Here is a 13,223-nt window from a genome sequence, read left to right as displayed (position 1 = left end):
TCAACATGTGCATGAATCCTGAAATTCTTTCTATTTCGCATACTGCACTAATTCAAACAATAAACAAATATAAATATAAAAGATCATCATAAAGTGAACATTAAGATCTCATATAAAACAGGATATACAGATATTTCGTTCATGGGTGGGCTTGATAAGCCTACAATCATGACAGTAACACGGACACGGACACAGCCAGTGTAAACACGATCAACAGGTTTCATTTTCACTTCCTTAGTATTGTCAGTCTATTCCTTTGTCAGAGGTATCAAACTTCCCATTTTAGCCCCATGTTTATGAAGGCAGAGGGATGTTGGGTATAAAGTATTACAGGCATTGTCATATGTTTTTACTTTTTTTGAGTACTGAACTGTACTAAACTTTATTTATGTATTTGATTATTTGAGGGATGTGCTTGGTTTATATTGAGACAAATGTGTGAGACACTTTTGCTGAAACCACACATTCAGTTTCATTCTTCATAAGCATGTCGGTTGGGAAGCGAAAGCTCACATGGACAATGACCCCGCTACACCAGAGACGCAAAAAGTGACTACTCGAGTTGAATCCAAGATGCGGCGCCATTTAAAAGCCCCAGTGCTGAAGGTGTGAGCAAATCAACCCTAACACACCAAAATATTCCCACACAGTTATAATATCAGCAATTTCAAATATTAGTATATATTCAATATTGGTATCACCTTGAAAAGTACATTTCTATCCCCCTTTTTCTGTGAATATCAATAAAGAATTTGACTGTGTCCTGTTCCCAACATCCTAAGATTATAATCTGACTTCAGGATATCACATTAAAATATACTCAATTATTTATCAGCCCCTCGTAATCAAATCCCTACAAAACCTTTCAACGAGCGATGTGACTGTGACTGTGGCCAGGCGGGGAGAAGCTGAAGTAGTGTGGTCAGCTGTCACCTCAAATGATCTGATTTATAAAATAAATAAATGAAGAAGGTTGCAGAGTTGATGACGACTATGCTCAACTTTCTCCTGTCACTCTCACAGGGACTAAACTGTGAGTACTGGTTACTGTAACCGCTCCCAAAACTATGATTAAAAAGGTGAAAAGTAGGAAATAAAAGGACCTGCAGACAGAATATTTAAGGAAAAGTGAGATCAATTTTGGGTGAGTAGTGTAAGGAAGGTCTCAAATGTGTATTTGCATATGTGTATTTGAGTGTATATCTGCCCTCATATATTTGAGTGCACTGAAACGTACAACACAAATACACAAAGGGTGCAATGAAGGGCTGGAGTGCTGTAAGGACACAGGAAGTGTCAAAAGGGACAGGAAACGATAATGCATGGCTGTTCCAAATAAGATAGACTGCACTCTAAAAATATACAAGGGCATTGGGGCCACTTTGTAGCGTATTTTATCCCAAACGATTATTTACAGTAGTCACAACAATCGTTATTTCAGTTGAGGAATTTGAAATGGCCTGAGCGAGAGGATCTCATTTACCTTGTTGAGCTCGTATTTGTAGGGCACCTTGAGCGTCTCCGAGGCTCGGATCATGGACTGCATGGATGTGAATATGTTCTGATAGACCAGTTTAGTAAAACTCCTTTTGTCTTCATCAGAATACCCGGTGCCGTGGATAATCCTCATCTGTTTGATGAATGTGCTCTTCCCACTTTCCCCAGTGCCTGAGAGAAAAAGTAGAATTATTATAAGTGTTGGTCAATCTACTTTGAAAGCATTCGAAAAAGTATGACAGCAAAGTTAATCAAGGGAGAAAAATTGTGTGTTTAAATATAAGTACTTAGAAATATTAATTGAAACTACATGTTATGCAAAATGAAACCAATCTTATCCAAAAAGATTGCCACCAAAGTGCAACCAAAATATTTGAACTGAACTCAATTGAGTTAATTTCAAAAAGCGAACACTTATTTTCAGGTCATAGATAAACCAAAAACTAAAATAAGCCTGGGCCAAAATGGTAGTTTGAGTATATGAAAACACAAAAATAAGTTATTAACTACTTGAACGACTATGCACATATGAATGTAGTTGAACTAACAGCAAGCTACTGCAAAATGCATTACTGCAGTGTTTGAATGTAGTGCTAGCATAGTCAAAATGTAGATTTGGCTAAATTGAGGTCATACAATCTTCTAAAAACATTTAAAAAATACAATATGAATGTATGGAGTTTTTATTAAGGTAAAAAGTTAAATAATGCCCTTTTGTACACAACATCCTATCTGGGAAAACACACACATGTATACACACACATGTATACATTACACACAGATGTACAGCCCATGCACACAGACATACAGTATATACTCAGTCACCCATGCACTCAGACACACATAATATTATGTGCTGGTTCCTTTCCTCTCAGCCTGTTGGCCTGGTCTGCTGAGAGACCAAGAACAACTTCTCCCTGCTCAGTGGTGACAGGGACTGTTTGGGTGTGAAAAACTGAGGTGTGATTTCTCTTTGGTTCATTGAGAATCTTGGCAGAGCAGCTGAAAGGTCCAACTTCTATCTCACCACTCACCTTTGAGTGTGTGTTTCGACATGTCAATGCCCAACAGATGCGTGCTGCATTCCAGCGTTACCTTAACTCCCTATTGTAAGGCCTTGAATTGTATAACATAAAAGTATTTTTTTGCCAAATAAGTCTCTCAAGCACTTAACCAAACCACACTCAAGACTAAACTTTTGATAAAATACAATAACCTACAGAAGAACAGTGTTCTTTTTGTCTCTTTTATAGAGGCCTGACATTAGTGTTTATGCTGAGGCCGGGCCAAGCGCTAAACCCCTACAATCTTAATTACAAACGCATGTAGCTGAATATTTATTCTCATACAACTTTTTTGTGTGTAGTTGGTTGCATAGGGCTTTTAAATATCAAAGTATAGCCTGTGCAAAGTTCATACATGCTCCCACTTTTTGATGTTGAATTGGGTTTTCAATTGCTACATGTTAATGCTGTTGCGTTATCATTTGGTGCACTTTCACCGCCTGCTTTCCACCCCCGCTATTTCCAACTATAACTAACTATTACATTAACCTCCTGACAAGTAGTAGTTGTTGCCCCACCATAAATGGTGTGAATCACAACAGTTAATGAGTCAGCCATAAAAAATAGCCACATTCTATTTTTTAAACAGGCAAAGCAGAACAGTGCAGCATTTAGAATAAGAAACATCATTTAAAAGCCTTAGAATATTGAGGACAACAATTTCTCTAAAACATTTCCACCTCTGGGTTTTAATGGCTATTCTCTATTACACCAATGAGAGACACTAAGAAGCCTGAGAGACAGCAAGTATGCAGGGTTTGAGTGTGTGCTGGCCATTAGAGGCTGCTGAGTCACCTTTCAAACAAATGCAGTGCCCCCGTGTTTGAGTTTCGTATAAAGGCTTAGCATCTGACGGAGGATGTCTGATACCACGACTCATGAACATGTTCAGATTCCGAGAAAGGAGACATACTGTACAAGTATAAAAAAGCCGTGTCTGTGTGCGGTGCATTTATGTTATTCTGGACATTTGAAACTTGAATGTGAGCCGCCACATTTTCACAACCTTGACTGTCACAAATTTAAACTGGTAAACAAACATATTAATTTGCTTTCTCCATTAGAGCTGCTGTTCATTCGCAGCCTGACGCTGTAGTTTCCACAGCACCTTGAATGTATCAGTGGACTGTGGACCCTGCTTCTAATAGCATTTTACAAGGGTCACACACTGCTTGGTTCTTATTATGAACTAATAAGCTTATTGTATGGTAACATTTGAGTCATGGCATCACATTTGTAGATATAGGTGTGAGCCATTTTGCCCTTTTCCCTCTCAGTTAGATAAACATAATTTGGGGTTTTTGGAACATTCATTAAGTGAAATGTAACAACTCTGCTTTGTGATTCTGGTGCTTAATTTCATAAAGAAACTCACTCCTGTGGTTGTCAAATAAATTCAGTGTTAATGGCAGGCAGCCTTAAGCCAGTACCAGCAAAATAAAAGGCAGACATGAATTAGAAATACTGTAGAGTGTACCATGAGCCTTACTAGAAACATTTTGTTGTTGCCTTCTCATGATAATGTGAGCTCTTTCAGTGAAGGACAATTTCATGTAAATCAACACAGTAATACAATTCAAATTGATTGAATAATGAATACAATCTGAGAGAATGCAGGTACTATGCAAGTATCTAACTCCACTGCAATTACATATTTTTCGCTATAGTGAAACTTAATCGTAATATATCATAAAATTGGCTTTCTTTAATTGCAATTTGTATCGTTCCACTGTTAACTTGGCTGTATTCATTCAGGAATCATATGACATCTTTAGTGCTTCCTATCGTAATTACAACCATGTGTTTGTTAAAGGCTTGTTAAAAGTTGCGGTGGACTTTGTTCAATCCAAGCCTTGATAAAGTTCCCACAGCTTTTATTGGGCCGATAAGTGCAGCTGATATTGATTGGGTAGATCTGCACTTTCGCAAAAGTTTTTGACCGATGATTTGCAAAATGTGAGAGTTAAAAGTGCAGATTAAACATTTTGTGATGCTGCAATGATTTTTTTAATGATATCCAGCTGTGAAAGTTGAACACAGTTACATTTTCTGTGAATAAAGAGGTAGCCTAATTAAAAAAACTGTTCTGATGATTCAAATCTGATTTACTTCAAACCCTGCCGTCCTACTTGTCTTTGATTTTCTCTGTGTAAGTGTGTTAAGGGGGACAGGCATCATAAACTAGATCCAATGGTCTCTTGAGGATTGGAGCTGGGCTGTGCCACTTTTGTAATTGAGCATGGTAAATCAATTAAGCAGATGGAGAAAAGCCTAAAAACGTCTCATGTTTAACCCTTTTGACTTTCAACGGATGTTTCAGTCCTCAATGCTCAATAAATAGAAGTCACATGTTTGCAATACATGTTGGAATGCAGCGTGAAACAATATCTCAATCCACTTAGACAGATAAAACTCCAATAATTACACTGCCATCCTAGGAAACTCTACACCCTGCATGTTCTCTTTCAGTAGTTTCAGTTCAGTGTGTTGTATGTTCAGTAAACATGCTGAAGTGAGGAAAAGCCTTTCTAATGACACACATTGTATTCATGAAACACACAGCCCTTACACAGACATGGACGTCGAGAGATCAAGGGTATTGGTCAGTTGATCATTGGACTTTTTTCTAGATGACAGAGCATCCTTTAAATTGTGTTGCGCACTATAAGCTCACTGAAAGGAGTTCCAATTACTATAGTTGTAACAGCTATTAACTCAATATCCATCAACAAACATGCCAGAATATTCACTGATTCGATTGGTAGCCATCCACAGAAATGCCTTTTATACAAAACCAACTAAATAAAGATAGCAGCCTGGAAAACAGTATATCCCTCTAGTTTAAAGCATATGGAGGATGGTCAGCATCCAAATGCTTGCAGTGAGCAGCTATGTGTAAAAAGATAAAAAACATGGCCCTATGACTTTAAAGTCTCCAGACACTATGTAACCATTCTCATGCTGCTGCTTTACTCTCTTCCCCATTCATCTTGAACTTCCCATTACTGCAAAGGTTTGGAATCTCAGCTACTGCAATGGAGCCTTTCTACCTTCTTCCCCGTCAGTTTACATTTAAATGTCATTTAAAAGAGTAACTTTACTAAAAGTGTCAAGACAATACAACAGTCTAAGTCTAGTGGTATTTATCATTTTCACCATAACAAACAAGGTCAAGCTGAATGTCCATATCGCCGGTACATTTCCGATGGTTTGTAAAGTAAAGAAGAAGTGCTCTTCTTTATCTCAACAACTAGTCAAGTGCCCTCTAAGCATTGTCCGCTCCGCCTCCAGTGTAGCCTCAATTGGAAAATAAGTGAGTTCACTTGTGCAGACATTTGTCCTAAAGAAAATTCTAAATGTGGGAGGATCTGTCCCAACAGCAGTCTCATTTCTCTGACACAAATGTATTAAAGGTCTTATCTGGCTCTTGATGTTATATGCAGCACTTTAATCTGACAAATTGAAACTTTGTTTGGAGGTGTGCCCATATTTCGGTTACTGCTCTGGCTGCTGTTCAGGAACAGTTTTGCTGGAAGTGCGTTTGGTTTACTCAAATGTTCTGTGGCAGTGGTTCAATAACTTTTGTTGTCATGCATGCTTTTGAAAGCTTCTTTTTTATTCAGCATTTACTGGATAATTCTGGATAACTTTATTCTTGCTGGCCTTAAGTAATGATGTCCGCTGTGAAAAAGGTCGGTTCAACTCATTCCAGACAACGATTTTGGTTTTGTTCGGCAGTTTTGGTACCACTGAGTTACGTTATTTTTCTCACTTTTTAAGTGTGCATTGTGTGGAAAAGTTGTTAGCCTTGTTGATTTACATGAAGCCTTGAGCATTAACAGGTGGAAAAAACACTTGCTCTGACTCATGAACAGGTGTTTCTCTTGGAAAGCTCTACACTATTAAACACTCTCTTTTCTTGCTTCAGCAACTCTTCCACTCAGTCACTAGTTTTGACAACTTAACTGAGTGACAAGTGACAGTTTCAATACAACTCCATTACTATTATACAATGCCTCAATAGATATTGGTGCACAGGGAGGCTGGATAACAGGCTTGTAATGTTTAAAAAGTTAAGAAATTGAAAACTTCTGAAATTGACCGGAGAGATTTGTGCTGGATCCCAGGAGGCTTTAAGCAATTAGTGAGTTTGAAAACCCACAATACAGCATATGGGTTAATGGAGCCATAAAGAGCAAGCATAATTTATTCTGGTTAACTACTGGGAGGGGTGGTGTCGTGGATATTTTAAACTCGTCAATACTGTAAAGATGTACAATGAGAGTAATCAATAATAAACTGGTGAAAGCAAGCAGCGTTGTCTTGTTGGTTATTTATTTGAAGCTTCAAAAAGGTACAGGTCTCACAGAGTATAGGATAGTCTGCAGGAGTGTGCGCAATAGTCACAGAATAGCAGAGCTTATATACAAGATAGGGCGGGCAGACAAAGTTTTGTGTAGCATGGTGGAACGCCTCAGAAATCAGCTTTCACACGGATGTCTCATATCGCTATTAGACACCTGTGTCCTTGAGCTATAGAAAGTATAACGGTTAGGGATGCACGATAATTATCGGTCCGATATTAGGAATTATGACGTCATCCCGATAAACCGATAACAGTATTAATAGCCCCGATAATATACAATATATTTTTTGGGTAAAAAAAAAGAAAAACTACTGCGGTGTGGGTGGATTGTACGGAGCCCTGGAGGGTTCATTGAGAGAAAAATAAATAAAACGTGGCCACGCTTTAGTAACTCGTGCGCACGCTTTAGTAACTTGTGCGCACGAGTTACTAAAGCGTGCGCACGAGTTAATAAAGCATGGCCTCGTTTTATTTAAATTGAGGGATTCCTGTCCGTGACTCACAGAATATGCTGCTGCCCACAGCTGTTTTATAGAAGGAAAACATCCTTCACTTTATGAAATCTCTGTGGCACCAGTGGCCTGTACTACGAAGCAGGATTTGCTATTTACACTATTCATTCATGAAGTATGACGCTGCGCTGTCAGCATGCGTCTCCATGTTTGTGATTGGTCAAATGTTGGTAACCCCGTCCCTTTCACGTGAACGCACTCTCAACCGGACAGAGAAACCCTGGTTGATTTGCTGAGTTAATAACCAGCTTCGTAGGACCGCTTAGCGACATCGCGTTTGTTAGGGTTAGTTAAGCCGGGTAAATCAAACATATCCAGGGTCTGTTGAACTGGCTTCGTCGTACAGGGCACCGAAGGCAGTAATGTGTAATTTAGCAGAATCTGAGAAGAGCAGCACCAGCTGCAAAGAGCGGTGCCTTTTACTGTTTACTTCACTGCGTTGCCCTTCATTAGAACCGCTGGATAGAGATCGAGGCTGCTACGTTTAACCACACACACCGAACTACAAGAGTATTCCCCCTCGTTTTATGAAGGATATGTCCTGTCACCGGGGCGCATGCTGTGTGTGTGTGTGTGTGTGTGTGTGTGTGTGTGTGTGTGTGTGTGTGTGTGCGTGTTCGGTGTGTTTGTGTGTGTCCGACACCCCCGGCATTTGTTTTCAAATTACCACGAACAGTAATTTACACAAATCTGGTTCTCCATAGTTATATGTGTAAGTGAAAGAAATTCGTTTAATCTTAATCTCGATGTGCTATAGTCCTGCCGGAGTGCACCGGAACGAACGATACTATCATAAACAAATGCCCACACACACACAAAACGAGGCCACGCTTTAGTAACTCGTGCGCACGCTTTATTTATTTTTCTCTCTGTGAACCCTCCAGGGCTCCGTAGGATTGGGATGAGGGGCGCTTGTTTTTCACTCGGCTCCTCCCGTTTTGCCAGTACTGTGGTGTTAGTGGTTTAGGAAGAGGGGAGTTCTTCACAAATCCAGCGCTCCCTAATACTTCGAACCTGATCAGTCACCTGAAACATCGCCATCGCTACGATGGTGTGTTAAAAGCGTACTAAGACAATAATACAATACTGTGTGTGTGTGTGTGTGTGTGTGTGTGTGTGTGTGCGCGCGCGCGCGCGCGCGTTGGAGCTATGTGCAACTCAAGGCATATGCTCGAACCGGAGCTGCCTGGACGCTGCAATCATGTTGCTGAGTGTGCTGACTTTTCGTACAATGTCCCGCAGTCTGCTTCCTGCATAAAGTCAAGTGCTCGGCGCAGTTGTGTGGATAGAGCGCTCCTCTGTTTTCATTTAAACAGCTCCTTATATCCGTTAGCGCAGCTAGCTAGCACCAGATGCTAACAACAACAATGCACGTAAGGTCTCTCTCTCATGGGAGCCTGCCTGCAGACAGTTCCGGTGCAGACCTCCACTCTCAGGACACCTCCACTGTCAGTACAGGAAGTGACGATTCTGACGCGTTTTTTCCCCGCCCACCGAAGGACTCGTTTGATGGAAGTTTTTAAATCACAATGGAGACTCATTACGGAGGTAATGAGTCCGACCACCGTGCACTACCGGGGACATTGCCCGGTCTCGGGTGTCCCCCCACGGCCTGTGTCCAGCCCCTCCCCACACTCATCCATATATTAACGGATTTTGACCATTTGTGTTGCATTTTTCTCCTCTGCTCTCACTGATCGAATGGCAAACGCGACCCACTGTCGGAGAGCCTCCGCGCCAGCCGATATGAATCGTGACCAAGACGCACCGTCCAGGCCTCCCACGGGTCACGCAGCGGGGTGGAGGTTCCCAGCTGGAACCTCCCCAGCTCCGCCGCGGTGCACCCGGCAAACACGGTTGTTTCTCGAACCTTCCACTGTTGTCTAGCGGGTGTAACTAAAATACAAGATGTCGTATTTATATATATAAATAAATATATCTATATATATATATATATATTTATATATATAAATAAATATATCTATATATATATATATATAGAGAGAGATAATAAGTGTCAGTGCTATTTTATGTTGTATTAGCGTGCATTTCCTGTTCGGAAAGTGGTGCTGTACTGAGAGTAAACAATACAAGGTGTCCCTATTTTTATATATATCTATATATACTTTATGTATATAATAAGTGTCAGAACGATTTTATTTTGTATTTGCGTGCATTTCCTGTTCGGAAAGTGGCGCTGCGGCTGTACTGATAGTAACTACAAGGTGTCCGTATATATATATATATCAGGGTTTCCGCTAGGATTTTTTCTCGCCGGTCAAATGTCCGGGCAGAATTGATTTTACCGGACTAATTAGAAACTTACCGGTCATATTTCAATAATAATAATAGTTGTGTAGCAGAGTTTCCGTTAGCAGGTAATTACCGGACTATGAGCAGATATGCTTCAGTTTAAAACTCAGTTCACGGGCTCATTTTTATATTGCTTCAGTTTATAATCGTAACAGATCGAAAAATTCAGATTCATTTTTCAATAAATTATTCCACAAACAACAAACAACATAATTATTACATTCAAACAAACTACTTGTAGTAGATAACGTACATTATTCAGAAGTTTACATCAACTTTGAATAATAACACGGGAGAAACGGATCCTCTCCCTCCCTCTCTCTCTCCTGACAGCCCGTCAGTTTCTCATGCAGCTCGCTAAACAGAGGGCGGGGCTTCAGGTGATCCTGCAGAGCTGCGTGTCTCGGTCAGACTCAGCAGCTGATCTGATCTCTCTCTCGCGTCCGGTTATACTTCACTCTCGTTCATGTCCATATGGATCAGATCCAGCTCTCCTGATCGGCCTTTATAGAGAGCACCGATCAAACTATTAAGAGTGAATATCGGCCGATAATGACCGGCGGCCGATCGATCGGAGCCTCCCTAATTATTACCAGACATTTTGACCGTCAGGTTTTGAATTTACCGGTTTTTTATAAATTTTACCAGCTAAAAACCGGTAATTACCGGCTAACGGAAACCCTGATATATATATATATATATAGAGATAATAAGTGTCAGTGCTATTTTATGTTGTATTAGCGTGCATTTCCTGTTCGGAAAGTGGTGCTGTACTGAGAGTAAACAATACAAGGTGTCCCTATTTTTATATATATCTATATATACTTTATGTATATAATAAGTGTCAGAACGATTTTATTTTGTATTTGCGTGCATTTCCTGTTCGGAAAGTGGCGCTGCGGCTGTACTGATAGTAACTACAAGGTGTCCGTGTATATATATATATATATATACATATGTATATAATAAGTGTCACGATCCGTCACGATCCAATTTTATTTTGTATTTGCGTGCATTCCTGTTTGGAAACTGGCACTGTACTGATAGTGGTGATTTTATTTTGGAATTCTTAGCGTGCACTTCCTGTACTGACAGTGGAGGTCATAGATATATATAAACACTAGATGGCTCATGGGAGATTTTCCAGCGTAGCTGACCGGCCGCCATCTTGCTACAGTCAACAGTTACTCTGATTCGCGTTATGGTAGCTGTTGTAAGGTGAGTGATCTGCACAAAAATACTCTTAACTCACTGAAATCTTGACTGATTTACAAACGGTTTGGTTTATTATAAACATGATTAGCATGGCTATGATACAGGATGCTTGGAAATGTTGAAATTGCAGCTTTTCTTTGTGTATGTGGTTGTATTTATTAGCGTGCTAATAACAAGAGGCTGTCAGTGAGACCTAGTATTACAAAGTTGACCCAGCAACTTTACACCAGTGGGAGAGGCAGAACTGCTCTTTCTTTTCAACACAACTTAAGTTACACATGATTTCTTCCAAGTGGTTTGGCTTGTTAAAAACATCTTGCATTATGATACAGGAATTTGCTGGCTTTGTGTTTACAGAAGTACCTGACTATGCCGGACTTTTGTGCAGCCTACGGATGCTCTAATCACCGCAGTCTAGAAACAAGAACCCGTGGGATCACCTTTCACGTGTAAGATATGACAATATTATGACTAAAATTAGGATAATCGTTAATTACTTAGTGGATGTATGTACATTACAAGTCTTGCTACACAGGATCAGTGGGGCTATGTGAGATAATAGTATTGCAAGATTGTTGTTGACCCAGCCTCTTTAGAATATGTTGCTAACATTTCTTTACACAATTATTTAATGTTTCTATTGGACACCTTTTTTATTACTCTTAGTGTGGTTGTCTTATTCTTAAAGTAGGCTATACATAAATGAATACATACCAAAAATATGATAATTTCGGTGTGTATTTTTGTCCTACCCTTAATGTTAAAGGAAAGAAGGGAGGAACATATTGACAATAATTTATATATCTAGCTACCTTTCTCATGTTTTTAAGGTTTCCCAAAACCAAAGAGAGGAGGAGGCAGTGGGAACTCGCCCTAAGAAGGGACGGTTTTGTTTCCTGTGACAGGACACTGCTATGCAGTGAGCACTTCAGGAGTGAGGAATTTGACCGGACAGGAGACGCAGCACTATGTTCCCCACATATGTTTATGTTTGCTCAGTCTAATAAACCCATAACATGGTTGTGAAAGAATACCAAAGCTGAGGCTGGACGATGATTGATTGTTGGTGTGCCATGTGTCACCGTGTGTCTTTTTGGTTTTGTGTTATACTGTATTTTATTGTGTGCATCTGGTCCTTATCTCCAAGACACATTTAAAACAAATAACCTTGAAGTCCCATCTCTCCCCACCTGCTCCTGCTTCCTACATCCCCTCCACACCACACCAAGTTGTTCTTCTTAATAATAATAATACATTTATTTTGGGGGGCCGCCTTTCATAACACATAGGATAGTTTATGTTTAAATTGTTCCCTATATTGCATAGGGGCAATATAGGGAACAATTTAAACAGTGGATTTTGTGATATATCAGCCGGGGTGAGACAAGACAAACCACAAATGGACTACAGAAGGACACAAAAGGACACATGGTACAGTTTATATTATTCTTGGTCTTTTTTCAATAACATATTTCAAAGGTTCTGGATTTGTTTACAAATCTAGAAACTAAATACAAAACTAGGATGATATGAAGATCTCATGTCAAAAATAATTGTGATAAATTAGACAGAACTGGTTTGTCTGAGCACATTTTATGTTGGTTTGGTTCTTCTGATAAAGGTGTGAATATCTAAATAATATACCAACATATGCTATTGCCATTAGTTGTGTCCCTGTTCTTAAAGCTAAGGCATTGCTAAATTAACAACTCTTGGCTTACAGAGTGGTAACATGAGAACGATTTTTATATATAAAATATAAATGTATTTTAATTTTATAATTTATTTAAAATATTAACAATATAATAAAATAAATGGAAATATATACACCGGCAAATATTTAATATAAATACCTTGTGTGTGTGTAGCTATTGCTTTATCTGATTAATGTTATTTTCATATGAAAGTCCATGATTATAAGTATGCAGTATCATAACTACATCTTTGATGTTTATAAAAAACCAAACCGTTTGAAAATTGAACAAGCTATGGTTATTTAAATAGTAAACCATAATGTTATGAATGAGAGCACTGCCTGTAGCAAGATGGCGGCCAAGTGGCAATGTCGGTCTCCATTGGCCAGCAGCGCGGGTGAGTCATCTAGTGTTTATATATATCTATGGTGGAGGTGTCCTGAGAGTGGAGGTCTGCACCGAAACTGTCCTGAGAGTGGAGGTCTGCAGGCAGACACCTCTCCTCTCTCTTGCTCGCTCGGACCACACGTACACACACCCTCCCGGTCCTCCAGATGGCCAG

General features: G+C 39.6%; 1 protein-coding gene and 1 long non-coding RNA gene across 3 annotated transcripts in view; one reads left to right on the top strand and one right to left on the bottom strand.

Moving 5' to 3' along the window:
• Positions 1–13,223, bottom strand: part of LOC117452051 (guanine nucleotide-binding protein G(q) subunit alpha) — a 28,900-nt gene that overhangs the window by 12,605 nt on the left and 3,072 nt on the right. Inside the window, exon 2 of the mRNA XM_034090478.2 lies at positions 1,484–1,668. Within this exon, the coding sequence (XP_033946369.1) occupies positions 1,484–1,668 (185 nt within the window). The remainder of the gene's footprint in view (positions 1–1,483; positions 1,669–13,223) is intronic.
• On the top strand, positions 7,445–12,792 carry LOC139434423 (uncharacterized). Of its 2 annotated transcripts, none has more exons than XR_011643774.1 (3): positions 7,445–8,490; positions 11,325–11,416; positions 11,798–12,791. It is a non-coding gene; the product is annotated as an uncharacterized lncRNA (long non-coding RNA). The 2 variants fall into 2 exon arrangements; XR_011643773.1 differs by lacking the exon at positions 7,445–8,490 and adding an exon at positions 9,499–10,970 and having other exon boundaries at positions 11,798–12,792.

This window comes from Pseudochaenichthys georgianus, chromosome 9 (genome assembly GCF_902827115.2).
Source record: "Pseudochaenichthys georgianus chromosome 9, fPseGeo1.2, whole genome shotgun sequence".
Classification (NCBI taxonomy): Eukaryota; Metazoa; Chordata; class Actinopteri; order Perciformes; family Channichthyidae; genus Pseudochaenichthys; species Pseudochaenichthys georgianus.
This window is presented reverse-complemented; position numbering and strand designations above follow the sequence as displayed.